This window comes from Homarus americanus, unplaced genomic scaffold, assembly GCF_018991925.1.
Source record: "Homarus americanus isolate GMGI-L3 unplaced genomic scaffold, GMGI_Hamer_2.0 scaffold7626, whole genome shotgun sequence".
Classification (NCBI taxonomy): domain Eukaryota; kingdom Metazoa; phylum Arthropoda; class Malacostraca; order Decapoda; family Nephropidae; genus Homarus; species Homarus americanus.
The window spans coordinates 4781891-4794886 of record NW_024718273.1 but is presented as its reverse complement, the minus strand read 5'-3'; the positions used below and the strand labels follow the sequence as shown (position 1 = coordinate 4794886).

The window sequence follows — 12996 nt, the reverse complement described above, 5'->3', positions numbered from 1 at the left end:
GGCTCACTGACATTTGATGTTTAACAAAACTCTCGCAACTCTCCTGTACATTATCCCTAAATCTTTATTTCTCTCTATTTGTAAATGAACTTCCAGTGTGACAATTTATACATTACAGGATCAGAGAGGACCTGTACACACGAGTATTACTCCCTAAGTAAAACCAAACAAGGGGCTTCCTCCTAAACCCCACACAACACAAAATTACCTTAACAAAACACAACTGAAGGGGGAACTAACCTACGGCACACACACACACACACACTACGAACCTACAATTACCGACCATGCGTTATTGTGGTGACAGCATTAAAACAATTGCCATCAACATTTCTCCCACTCCCTCCACCTTCATCTAATAAGTTTGGCAAACATAACATTTTCACACCTGCCAGTGCTGCCGTCGTGTACCAGCCTTGTAACCACATGGTCATATCTTCCTCCCACCTGATGACTCACAGTGATTACCACGTTCAACTCTGTCTCACCATACCTATGTCTCATTACTCCTGTGTCTCACCATACGTGTGTCTCACCACACATGTGTCCCACTACACCTATGTCTCATTACTCCAGTGTCCCACCACACTTGTGTCTCATTACTCACGTGTCCCACCACACCTGTGTCCATTACTCCAGTTTCTCACCACACATGTCTCATTATTCCAGTGTCTCACCACACATGTCTCATTAATCCAGTGTCTCACCACACCTGTGTCTCATTACTCCGGTGTCTCATCACATCTGTGTCTCATTACTCCAGTGTCTCACCACACCTGTGTCTCATTACTTCCAGTGTCTCACCACACCTGTAAAATTGTTCACACCTTGTGTTCAAGTGTCTCTGTGTCTTGTTACTCTGTATTCTGTCATCTTGTGTCTCTGTTACTCCTGTTCCACCACACTTGCCTCTACATTTTGTGTCTCAATTAAAATTTCATTGTCTTAGTGTCTCACCACACCTGGTGTCCATTACTCCAGTTTTCTCACCTCACACATGTCTCATTATTCAGTGTCTCACCCCACACATGTCCCATTAATCCAGTGTCCCCACCACACCTGTGTTCCCACATCTGGTGTCCACCACATCTGTGTCTCCATTACTCCAGTGTCTCAGCCACTGGTGTCTCATTTCTTCCTGTGTCTCTCACCACACCTGTGTCTCATTACTCCAGTGTCTCACCACACCTGTGTCTCATTACTCCAGTGTCTCACCACACCTGTGTCTCATTACTCCAGTGTCTCACCACACTTGTGTCTCGTTACTCCTGTGTCTCGTTACTCCTGTATCTCGTTACTCCTGTGTCTCGTTACTCCTGTCTCACCACACCTGTGTCTCATTACTTCCTGTGTCTCACCACACATGTCTCATTAATCCAGTGTCTCACCACACCTGTGTCTCATTACTCCGGTGTCTCATCACATCTGTGTCTCATTACTCCAGTGTCTCACCACACCTGTGTCTCTCATTACTCTGGTGTCTCACCACACCTGTGTTCCCATTGTTTCCAGTGTCTCACCACACCTGTGTCTTATCATTCCAGTAACTCTCACCACCCAGGTTCATTACTCCAGTGTCTCACCACACCTTGTGTCCTTGCCACCCCTGTGTCTCTGGCCACTCTTGTATCCTGCTTTCACCTGCCACTCCCAGTCCCTGTCACCCTGGGTCTCACCACACCTGTGTCCCATTACTTCCTGTGCTGCACACACCTGTGTCCCATTACTCCAGTGTCCCCACCCACACCTGTGTCTCACATTCAGTGTCTCACCACACCTGTGTCTCTGTTCACTCCTGTGTCTCACCACACCTGTGTCTCTTGCTCATCTCTGTCTCACCACACTCAGGTCTCTTGACACTCCAGTGTCCCACCACACCTGTGTCCCCACATCTAGCAAACTTCACCACACCCGTGTCTCACACATGTGTCTCGTTACTCCTGTGTCTCTGTTAATTCTGTCTCCACCATTCCTGTGTCTCACACTCCAGTGTCTCACCACACCTGTGTCTCTACATTACTCCCTGTGTCTCACCACACCTGTCTCTGATACTCCTGTGTCCTGTTAATTCTGTGTCTCTCATTACTCTGTGTCTCACACACCTGTCCTGGGATAGTCCCAGGTTCTGCCACATCTCCTAGTTCCATTACTCCGTGCCCCACCTTTGACACCTGTCCTGATAGTCCTGTGTCTTGCTTACTCCTGTGTCCCACATTCTGTGTCTCACCACACCTGTCTCTGGATATCCTGTGTCTCTCTCGTTACTCCTGTGTCTCATTACTTCCTGTGTCTCACCACACCTGTCTCGATAGTCCTGTGTCTCGTTACTCCTGTGTCTCATTACTTCCTGTGTCTCACCACACCTGTCTCGATAGTCCTGTGTCTCGTTACTCCTGTGTCTCATTACTTCCTGTGTCTCACCACACCTGTCTCGATACTCCTGTGTCTCGTTACTCCTGTGTCTCATTACTTCCTGTGTCTCACCACACCTGTCTCGATAGTCCTGTGTCTCGTTACTCCTGTGTCTCATTACTTCCTGTGTCTCACCACACCTGTCTCGATACTCCTGTGTCTCGTTACTCCTGTGTCTCATTACTTCCTGTGTCTCACCACACCTGTCTCGATAGTCCTGTGTCTCGTTACTCCTGTGTCTCATTACTTCCTGTGTCTCACCACACCTGTCTCGATAGTCCTGTGTCTCGTTACTCCTGTGTCTCATTACTTCCTGTGTCTCACCACACCTGTCTCGATACTCCTGTGTCTCGTTACTCCTGTGTCTCATTACTTCCTGTGTCTCACCACACCTGTCTCGATAGTCCTGTGTCTCGTTACTCCTGTGTCTCATTACTTCCTGTGTCTCACCACACCTGTCTCGATAGTCCTGTGTCTCGTTACTCCTGTGTCTCATTACTTCCTGTGTCTCACCACACCTGTCTCGATAGTCCTGTGTCTCGTTACTCCTGTGTCTCATTACTTCCTGTGTCTCACCACACCTGTCTCGATACTCCTGTGTCTCGTTACTCCTGTGTCTCATTACTTCCTGTGTCTCACCACACCTGTCTCGATAGTCCTGTGTCTCGTTACTCCTGTGTCTCATTACTTCCTGTGTCTCACCACACCTGTCTCGATAGTCCTGTGTCTCTTTACTCCTGTGTCTCGTTACTCCTGTGTCTCACACACCTGTGTCTCACCTCCTGTGTCTGTTACTCCTGTGTCTCGTTACACCTGTGTCTCGTTAGTCCTGTCTCACCACACCTGTGTCTCATTACTTCCTGTGTGTCACCACACCTGTGTCTCGTTATTCCTGTGTCTCACCACACCTGTGTCTCGTTACACCTGTGTCTCGTTAGTCCTGTCTCACCATACCTGTGCCTCATTACTTCCTGTGTGTCACCATACCTGTGTCTCATTACTTCCTGTGTGTCACCACACCTGTGTCTCTTTACTCCTGTGTCTCACCAGACCTGCGTCTCATTACTCCTGTGTCTCACCTAACGTATGTCCCATTACTGCTGTTTCACCACACCTGTGTCTCACCACACCCGTGTTTCATTACTCCTGTGCCTCACCACACATGTGTCTCATTACTAAAGTGTCTCACCACTCGTGTGTCTCACCACACCTGTATCACATTACTCCTGTGTCTCACCACACACGTGTCTCATTAGTCTTGTGTCTCACCACATACATGTCTCATTATTCCCATGTCTCATCACACACGTGTCTCATTACTCCTGTGTCTCACTACACATGTGTCTCACCACACATGCGTTTCATTACTCCCGTGTCTCACTAAACATGCGTCTCACCACACATTTTACAGTACTCCTGTGTCTCACCACACGTGTCTCATTACCCCTGTGTCTCATGTATCCCATTACTTCTTTGTCTCGCCACACACGTGTCTCATTACTCATGTGTTTCACACGTGTCTCATTTCTCATATGTCTCATTATTCCTGTGTCTCAGACACATGTATCTCATTACCCCTGTCTCACTACACCTGGGTTTCATTACTCCAGTGTTTCACCACACCTGCGTCTCATGTCTCATTACTCCTGTGTCTAATTACCCCAGTGTCTCACACGTGTCTTATTACTCATGTGTCTCATTATTCCTGTGTCTCAACACACATGTATCTCATTACCCCTGTCTCACTACACCTGGGTTTCATTACTCCTGTGTTTCACGACACGATGTGTCTCATTTCTACTGAGTCTCACCACACATGTCACTCATTACTTGTGTGTTTCATTACTTGTGTGTCTCACCACATTTTTTTTCTTTTTTGACGGAAATTAGCCAACCCGGGCACAGGTCGAACGACTCACAATGGGGCCTGGGGGGCGAAAAAATAAGAATAGAAATAAATTAAAAACAGAATAGAAAAAGGTTAAATTAACCTACACCACGATGATGCCGGAAAACCACCCTTTTAAAGTGAGACAGAGTGTATGAGTGTGGAAACACAGAAGAAGGCAGAGCATTCCACAGTTTGGCCGTGTGAGGAAAGGAGGCACTATAATGGGTTATTCTAGTGTGACCAACTTCCACAGAGAAACGGTGGGCACCGCGGGCAAGACGTGTGTTACGAGCCCACGGCATCGCCGGCGGTACACAGGATACCAAATCCACCGAACATTACTCGTTAAAGTACCTGTAAAAAGAGAAAGGGAAGAGAGATTATCAACTAAAGGAGGAGAGTTAATAAGACGAAATACCTTTGATTCTACCCTATCTAACAGTTGGACAGAAAAAGAGCCACCCCAGATATGAGAGCAGTACTCCATGTTAGGACTTATATACTTGAAGCAACTACTTAGGAGTGAAGTATCTATGGCATCTGTACAGCATTCTTTTTTACTTTTATCCTCTTCACCACTGATCGGCTCGTTAGCCGCTTGGGCAATCGGTCACGTCTCTGTTACGCACTGTTGACAAGTACTGGGCATGCACCGGCTCCTGAATGTACCTGAACCTGCTCCAGTGTTGGTCAAGTCTTGTCTTGAAAGAGCTCACACTCGGTGCCGTCACAACACTTTTTGGTAGATTGTTACAAGAGTTCACAACTCTCACTCCGACAAAGTTTGCCCTCACAGTTTTCTGGACTTGCGGCTTCTTCAATCTTGAGCTGTGACCTCTAGTGGGGCGAGCGTCTGCCAGCTCCAAGTAAGGACACTCGACTGAGTAGTGCCCCTTGAGATGCTTATACACCTCAATTAGGTCGCCCCTTGCCCGTCTGTAGTATAAGCTAGACAAGTTCAGGCGCTCCAATCTCTCAGGGTAGCTGTGGTGCCGAAGTGCATGCACCAGTCTGGTGGCCCTCCTTTGAACATTTTCAACCAACTGACAGTCCCTAGCATATCTCGGGGACCAGACGGGGTGACAGTACTCCAGATGGGGAACCACTTCACTCTTGAAGATCGTTACGAGAGAAGGACCGTCTAGATATCTGAACGACCTTCTTATAAGACCCAATAATTTATTTGCCTGATGTTATCGCCGCTGGCTTCAGCTACAGTGCTGGAGTGTGATACCATTAAATCTTTCGACCCGTGACCTCGCCCGATGTACAAGTGTTTACAGAGAAGTCCTGGTTCTGCTGAGTGAACTGTCTTCGACTGGTGGCGGTGCTGCCCGCCCCTCCATGAGTCAGATCGCCCTCTCTAGTGATCCTGTGAAGACCAGCCTTCTCCTGTCCGAGAATTTGTGCTGGAACGATTTACACAATACTGCTGTCTCTTGGAACACCATACTGATCTGCATTGATCCGCACTTGTAAGTACGGCCTAAGTGATGACATACCCCTCGGTACTGAAATATTGTTGACTAATTACGCCTACTCGTTTCTGCCTAACCTAGAGTAATAAAACAATGCAGAATGAAACGAAGCTAAGATTAATAGAGTTATGAACTTTGTGTTATGTCTGTATGTTTAATAGATTGTAATTAAGATAAAATTGTGTGAGACTAACTAATTATGTATCAGATGGATCACCATGTAATATTATGAACGCCTTCTCCTCTGCAGGTTTTGACCACATCAATAAATATTGAATGCGTCAAAAGACGGGTTTCAATCATTCCCTTCGACTTTCCCGTCACCTGAACGTCCTTAACTAAGGCGTTTACACCTGATTTACCTTCTTCTTGCATTGGCCCGAGAACTTCAGCTCATTGTCAACATACACACCTAGGTCCTTCTCACATTCAATCTCAAATAGTGCAGTTTCTTCATCCCGTTGGGACATATGATACGCCTCCTTACCGTTGGTACGCCCCAGGTGCATCCTCTTACACTTCGTGACATTGAATCTCAGCAGCCATTTCTTCGACCATTCTTGGAGCCCACAGAGGTCCTTCTGCAGCTCTTCACAGTCTGCCTGGTTCTTGATTTCCCGAAATAACTTGGCGTCATCGGCAAACATTTGTATGGAGGAGTGTACAACGCCAGACAGGACATTTATGAAACAAACAAACAACAGCGGGTCCTATACACTGCCCTGTGGCACCCCGCTTGTGACAGGTACGGATGATGATTTCGTGCCATTATTCACCATACACTGCTTGCGGTCATGTAGAAAGTCTTCTATCCACGCTAGGACATTTCCCCGAATTCCGTACTCTTCTTGTTTGATTTTCAGCCTTTCGTGGGGTACACTGACGAAAGCCTTGGCAAAATCAAGGTAAATATTGTCGATATTACCACCCCGTTCCAGAATATGGGTCCAAATATCTAATACCGTGAGCAATTGTGTTAAGCAGGAGCGCCCTGGCATAAAACCGTGTTGGCAATCCTTTACAAGGTTGTTTCGTAGTAGATGTTCCATTGCGGCATCTCTGATAATACTCTCAAGTACTTTACATATTATGCTGGTCAGGCTCACCGGTCTATAATTGTTCGTGGAGTGACGATCGCTCTTCTTGAAGATAGGACTCACATAAGCCACTTTCCATTCACTGGGAACCTTTTGTTCATCAAGGGATTTACAAAACAGGATCTTCAGGGGCTCGGCAAGCTCGTTGCACAACCTTCTTAGCACTCTAGGATGCACCATGTCAGGTCCGGGACTCTTATGGACCTTTAGCCTGGACAGTTTATTTCTAATACCCTCTTCTGTGAACACAATGTGGGTCAGTGCTGTGTCGAACCGTCTGTCCTCAAACGCATGAAGGTTAATCGCATCCTCTCTTGTGAACACCGAGGAAAAGAAGCTGTTCCATGCCTCAAGCCTTATCCTGGTCAGAATCTGCGAAACCACCATCTTCAAGCCTCAGGTCTGATTCTCCTACTCGCGTTTTTAATTTCGACTTTGCATAGCGGTAAAACGCCTTTGGGTTTGACTTGACCTCGCTTGCAACCAGACTCTGGAACTCCTTTTCAGCCCTTCTACACTCTATTATCTTTGCTTGGTTTCTGGCTCTTGCATACATCCTCCTGTCCTGCTCATCGTTTGACCCAACCCACGTCTTGATTTCCCAACTTTCGGGAGGCAGCTTTAGCAATGTTGAGGATGTTTGGCTTCCATGACACATTAGAGGAAATGGTGAGGCCTAGCATATCTATTTTAGAATTTGGCAGAATGATAACGTCCTGAAATGTAATTGGTTGGAGATCATCTAATTTAGAAAGTGTAATTGGTAAATACCGAGTTTTATTACTATTGAATTTAACACATCTTACTCATTATTCGTGTGTCTTATCACACGTGTCTAATTATTCTTGTGTCTCACCACAGATATGTCATTACTCGCGTGTCTCACCACACCTGTCTTTCATTACTCCTGTTTCTCATGACACGTGTGTCATTACGTGTGTGTTGCACCACACCTGTGTCTCGCCACACCCGTGTCTCACCACACATGTGCCTTATTACACCTGCGTCTCGCCGCACATGTGTCTCATTATTCCTGTCTCACCACACAAGTGTCATTTCTCCTGTCTCTCCACACGCATATGTCTCATTACCCCTTTGTCTCACCTCACCTGTGTCTCATTACTCCTGTGTGTCATCTCACCCGTGTCTCACCACACATGTGTCTCACTATTCTTTTGTCTCAACACATGTGTTTCATTACTCCTGTGTCTCACCACTCATGTGCCTCATTACTCATGTGTCCTACCACACATGTGTCTCATTACTTCAGTCCCACATTATCTCATCACTCCTGTGTCTCACCACACCTCTGGCCCATTGCTACTGTGTCTCATCACACCTTTGTTTCATTACTCCTGTGTCTCACCACACATATATCTCCTTACTTTTGTGTCTCACCACTCATGTGCCTAATTACTCCTGTGTCTCACCACACCTGTGTCTCACCACACCTGTCACATTACTCCTGTGTCTCACCACACATATATCTCGTTACTTTTGTGTCTCACCACTCACATGTCTCATTACTCCTGTGTCTCACCACACATGTCTCACCACACCTGTCACATTACTCCTGTGTCTCACCACACCTGTGTCTCACCACACATATGTCTCATTACTCCTGTGTCTCACCACACCTGTTTCACATTACTCCTGTGTCTCACCACACATATCTCACCACACATGTGTCTCCTTACTCCTGACAGCTGTACTACATTTAACACTGACACAGCAGTGTCACAGGTCAACGCCGACACAGCAGTGTCACAGGTCAACGCCGACACAGCAGTGTCACAGGTCAGCACTAACACAGCTGTGTCACAGGTCAACGCCGACACAGCAGTGTCACAGGTCGACGCTGATACAGCAGTGTCACAGGTCAACGCGGACACAGCTGTGTCACAGGTCAGCACTGACACAGCTGTGTCACAGGTCAACGCCGACACAGCAGTGTCACAGGTCAACGCCGACACAGCAGTGTCACAGGTCAACGCGGACACAGCTGTGTCACAGCTCAGCACTAACACAGCTGTGTCACAGGTCAATGCCGACACAGCAGTGTTACAGGTCGACGCTGATACAGCAGTGTCACAGGTCAACGCCGACACAGCAGTGTCACAGGTCAACGCCGACACAGCTGTGTCACAGGTCGACGCTGATACAGCAGTGTCACAGGTCAGCACTAACACAGCTGTGTCACAGGTCAACGCCGACACAGCTGTGTCACAGGTCAGCACTCACACAGCTGTGTCACAGGTCAGCACTGACACAGCTGTGTCACAGGTCAACACTGACGCAGCTGTGTCACAGATCAACACTGACGCAGCTGTGTCAAAGGTCAACACTGACGCAGCTGTGTCACAGGTCAACACTGACGCAGCTGTGTCAAAGGTCAACACTGACGCAGCTGTGTCACAGGTCAACACTGACGCAGCTGTGTCAAAGGTCAACACTGACGCAGCTGTGTCACAGGTCAACACTGACGCAGCTGTGTCACAGGTCAGCACTGACACAGCTGTGTCACAGGTCAACACTGACGCAGCTGTGTCACAGGTCAACACTGACGCAGCTGTGTCACAGGTCAACACTGACGCAGCTGTGTCACAGGTCAACACTGACGCAGCTGTGTCACAGGTCAGCACTGACACAGCTGTGTCACAGGTCAACACTGACGCAGCTGTGTCACAGGTCAACACTGACGCAGCTGTGTCACAGGTCAACACTGACGCAGTTGTGTCACAGGTCAACACTGAAGCAGCTGTGTTGCAGGTCAACACTGAAGCAGCTGTATCGCAGGTCAACACTGACGCAGCTGTATCGCAGGTAACACTGATGCAGCTGTATCGCAGGTAACACTGACACAGCTGTATCGCAGGTAACAATGACACAGCTGTATCACAGGTAAGACTGACACAGCTGTATCGCAGGTCAACACTGACACAGCTGTGTCGCAGGTAAGACTGACACAGCTGTGTCGCAGGAAAGACTGACACAGCTGTATCGCAGGTAAGACTGACACAGCTGTGTCGCAGGAAAGACTGAAACAGCTGTATCGCAGGTAACACTGACACAGCTGTGTCGCAGGTCAACATTGACACAGCTGTGTCGCAGGTAAGACTGACACAGCTGTGTCGCAGGTAAGACTGACACAGCTGTATCGCAGGTAACACTGATGCAGCTGTATCGCAAGTAACACTGACACAGCTGTATCGCAGGTAAGACTGACACAGCTGTGTTGCAGGTAAGACTGACACAGCTGTATCGCAGGTAAGACTGACACAGCTGTGTCGCAGGTAAGACTGACACAGCTGTATCGCAGGTAAGACTGACACAGCTGTATCGCAGGTAAGACTGACACAGCTGTATCGCAGGTCAACACTGACACTGCTGTATCGCAGGTAAGACTGACACAGCTGTGTCGCAGGTAAGACTGACACAGCTGTGTCGCAGGAAAGACTGACACAGCTGTATCGCAGGTAACACTGATGCAGCTGTGTCGCAGGTCAACATTGACACAGCTGTGTCGCAGGTAAGACTGACACAGCTGTGTCGCAGGTAAGACTGACACAGCTGTATCGCAGGTAACACTGATGCAGCTGTATCGCAGGTAACACTGACACAGCTGTATCGCAGGTAACAATGACACAGCTGTATCGCAGGTAAGACTGACACAGCTGTATCGCAGGTAAGACTGACACAGCTGTGTCGCAGGTAAGACTGACACAGCTGTGTCGCAGGTAAGACTGACACAGCTGTGTCGCAGGTAAGACTGACACAGCTGTGTCGCAGGTAACACTGACATAAAGGCCTCTGTTTAAGTTTTAAAAGTTTTTCATTGTATAAGTAAAGACCTGGTGAATGATGCTCAATAACCATAATAGTTGTAATAACGACAAGTAACAGCAAAAATTATCTCCAGCCATTTTCTTAAGTGCATTATCCAATCTGGATGCGAGTAAGGCGCATGGACCAGACAGAATACCCCCTAGCGTTTTCAGGGAGTGTGATGAAGTTCTGGCTCCTGTACTTGCTCGCCTCTTTCGTCTTTGCCTCATCTTGGAAGTATGCCTCGGTTCAGGCCACCCCGAAGAAGGGTGACCATTCTAATCTCTCTATCACCCTAACTTCACCCCTCTCTAACATAGAGTACTACTCTCATATCCAATTGTTCTGGAATGCGAGTAAAGGCGCATGGACCAGACAGAATACCCCCTATGTTTTCAGGGAGTGTGATGAAGTTCTGGCTCCTGTACTTGCTCGCCTCTTTCGTCTTTGCCTCATCTTGGAAGTATGCCTCGGTTCAGGCCACCCCGAAGAAGGGTGACCATTCTAATCTCTCTATCACCCTAACTTCACCCCTCTCTAACATAGAGTACTACTCTCATATCTGATGGTGGTTCTTATGGCCGATTGTTAAACAGGGTGGAATCAAAGGCGGCATTTCGTCTTATTAACTCTCCTTTAGTCAATAATCTATTCCCTTTCTGTTCGCTGCAGTGTTACTTCATTCTTTCTTTCTTTTACAGGTACTTTAACGGGCAATGTTTTTTGTGAGTGTTGGACACACTAGAATAACCCCTGAAAGTAACTCCTTTTCTCACGCAGCCAAATTGTGGAATGCTTTGCCTTTTTCTGTGTTTTCATCCTCTTACAGTCTGCCTCACTTCAAAAAGCTATTTTCCGTCATTATCGTTAAATAGATTAATACTCTTTTTCTCCTCAATTTATTATTATTAGATATATTTTTTTGGTCTCCCAGGGCCCATTGTGGGTCAATGAACCTGTGTCCTGGTGGGATATTCTCCATAAAAAAAACACATTAATTCTAACAGAAAAATTAAAGAGACTTCATAGAGGCACTAATGTATTTTCTTTATAAATATAAGAGCAAGTGTTTTATCGTTTTAATAATAAGGTAATATTCAAGATAGTTAAGATGACAAGAGTTCAGAGATGTGTTACAGGTGCACTGTTAATTGGCGGTGCAGTACAGTCCTGGCACCAAACATCAAGCATATGTTACGAACTATATGTTTCAGTGATCTCGTTTTAAACCATAATGTGTCAACTGTTGAAGCTCCTCAGCGCTGCTTCGCACACCCGCCCAGCAGACACCAAAGGCTCCCAGAATTCCTCGCATTAGATAAAAGTGAGTTCATTACGTGTCACGACCATTATGATCACAGTAGAAGCAATAATGGAGTTTTATTGTCACTTACTCGCTGGGGTTTCTGTTCAGTTCATATTATGGAGTTTTAAGGCAGTCAGCTTTCTTCACCTACAAATCTTCAGATTCATCGGAATATTATCTGTAATCTCCAGCTGGTCGACATTCGAAGAATGGGTCTGTAAATAATATATAATATATATATATATATATATATATATATATATATATATATATATATATATATATATATATATATATATATATATATATATATATATATATATCAAATTAAAATCGTAACTAGACAAAACAGTACAAGAGCTGCTGACTGTGCAGCTAGATTGCCTTGAGTGGTAGAATCAAGACGCTGCCTCCCCATCCTTCACATTTCCCATCCCCTCCGCCTCACCCACCCTAATACCCCCCAATACTAACACAATAACAACTCTCCTGTTTAATATAAACAGTATGGCTGGCGCCTCTCCCCGCCTCCATGACCCTCACCTCAGGCGTCTGAATCACACCATGTTTTTATTGGATTCAAGAAACTCCATTTGCATATTTCTCTATGGATTAAATCCGTGACAAAAACGCAGGTCGCGTGCATAATGGGATTGTGATGCACGAACGATGGCGGCGGTCCCTCAGCCCTGTAATGACGGCTGAGTGACCCACGCCACCTAATGCTACTACCAGGCCACGACTCCCTGCTACTACCGAGCCACGACCCCCTGCTACTTCCACACCACAACCCCCTGCTACTAACACACCACGACCCCCTGCTACTACCACACCACGATCCCCTGCTACTACCGAGTCACGATCCCCTACTACGACAAAGCCACTACCCCCTGCACTAGCACCACCGCCACGACCCCTGCTAATACCGAGCCACGACCCCTGCTACTACCGAGCCACGACCTCCTGCTACTAACGAGCCACGAACCC

At 47.0% G+C, this 12996-nt stretch overlaps 2 protein-coding genes across 2 annotated transcripts; one reads left to right on the top strand and one right to left on the bottom strand.

Annotated features, from left to right (window-relative positions):
* Nucleotides 1-2146: 2146 nt before the first annotated feature.
* LOC121859647 (transcription initiation factor TFIID subunit 1-like) lies at nt 2147-3097 on the bottom strand. Its single transcript, XM_042356583.1, has one exon. The coding sequence runs from the start codon at nt 3095-3097 to the stop codon at nt 2147-2149; it is 951 nt and encodes a 316-aa protein (XP_042212517.1).
* Nucleotides 3098-8561: 5464 nt separating this feature from the next.
* On the top strand, nt 8562-9731 carry LOC121859646 (cell wall mannoprotein PIR3-like). The gene has a single exon (XM_042356582.1). The coding sequence runs from the start codon at nt 8562-8564 to the stop codon at nt 9729-9731; it is 1170 nt and encodes a 389-aa protein (XP_042212516.1).
* Nucleotides 9732-12996: the final 3265 nt, after the last annotated feature.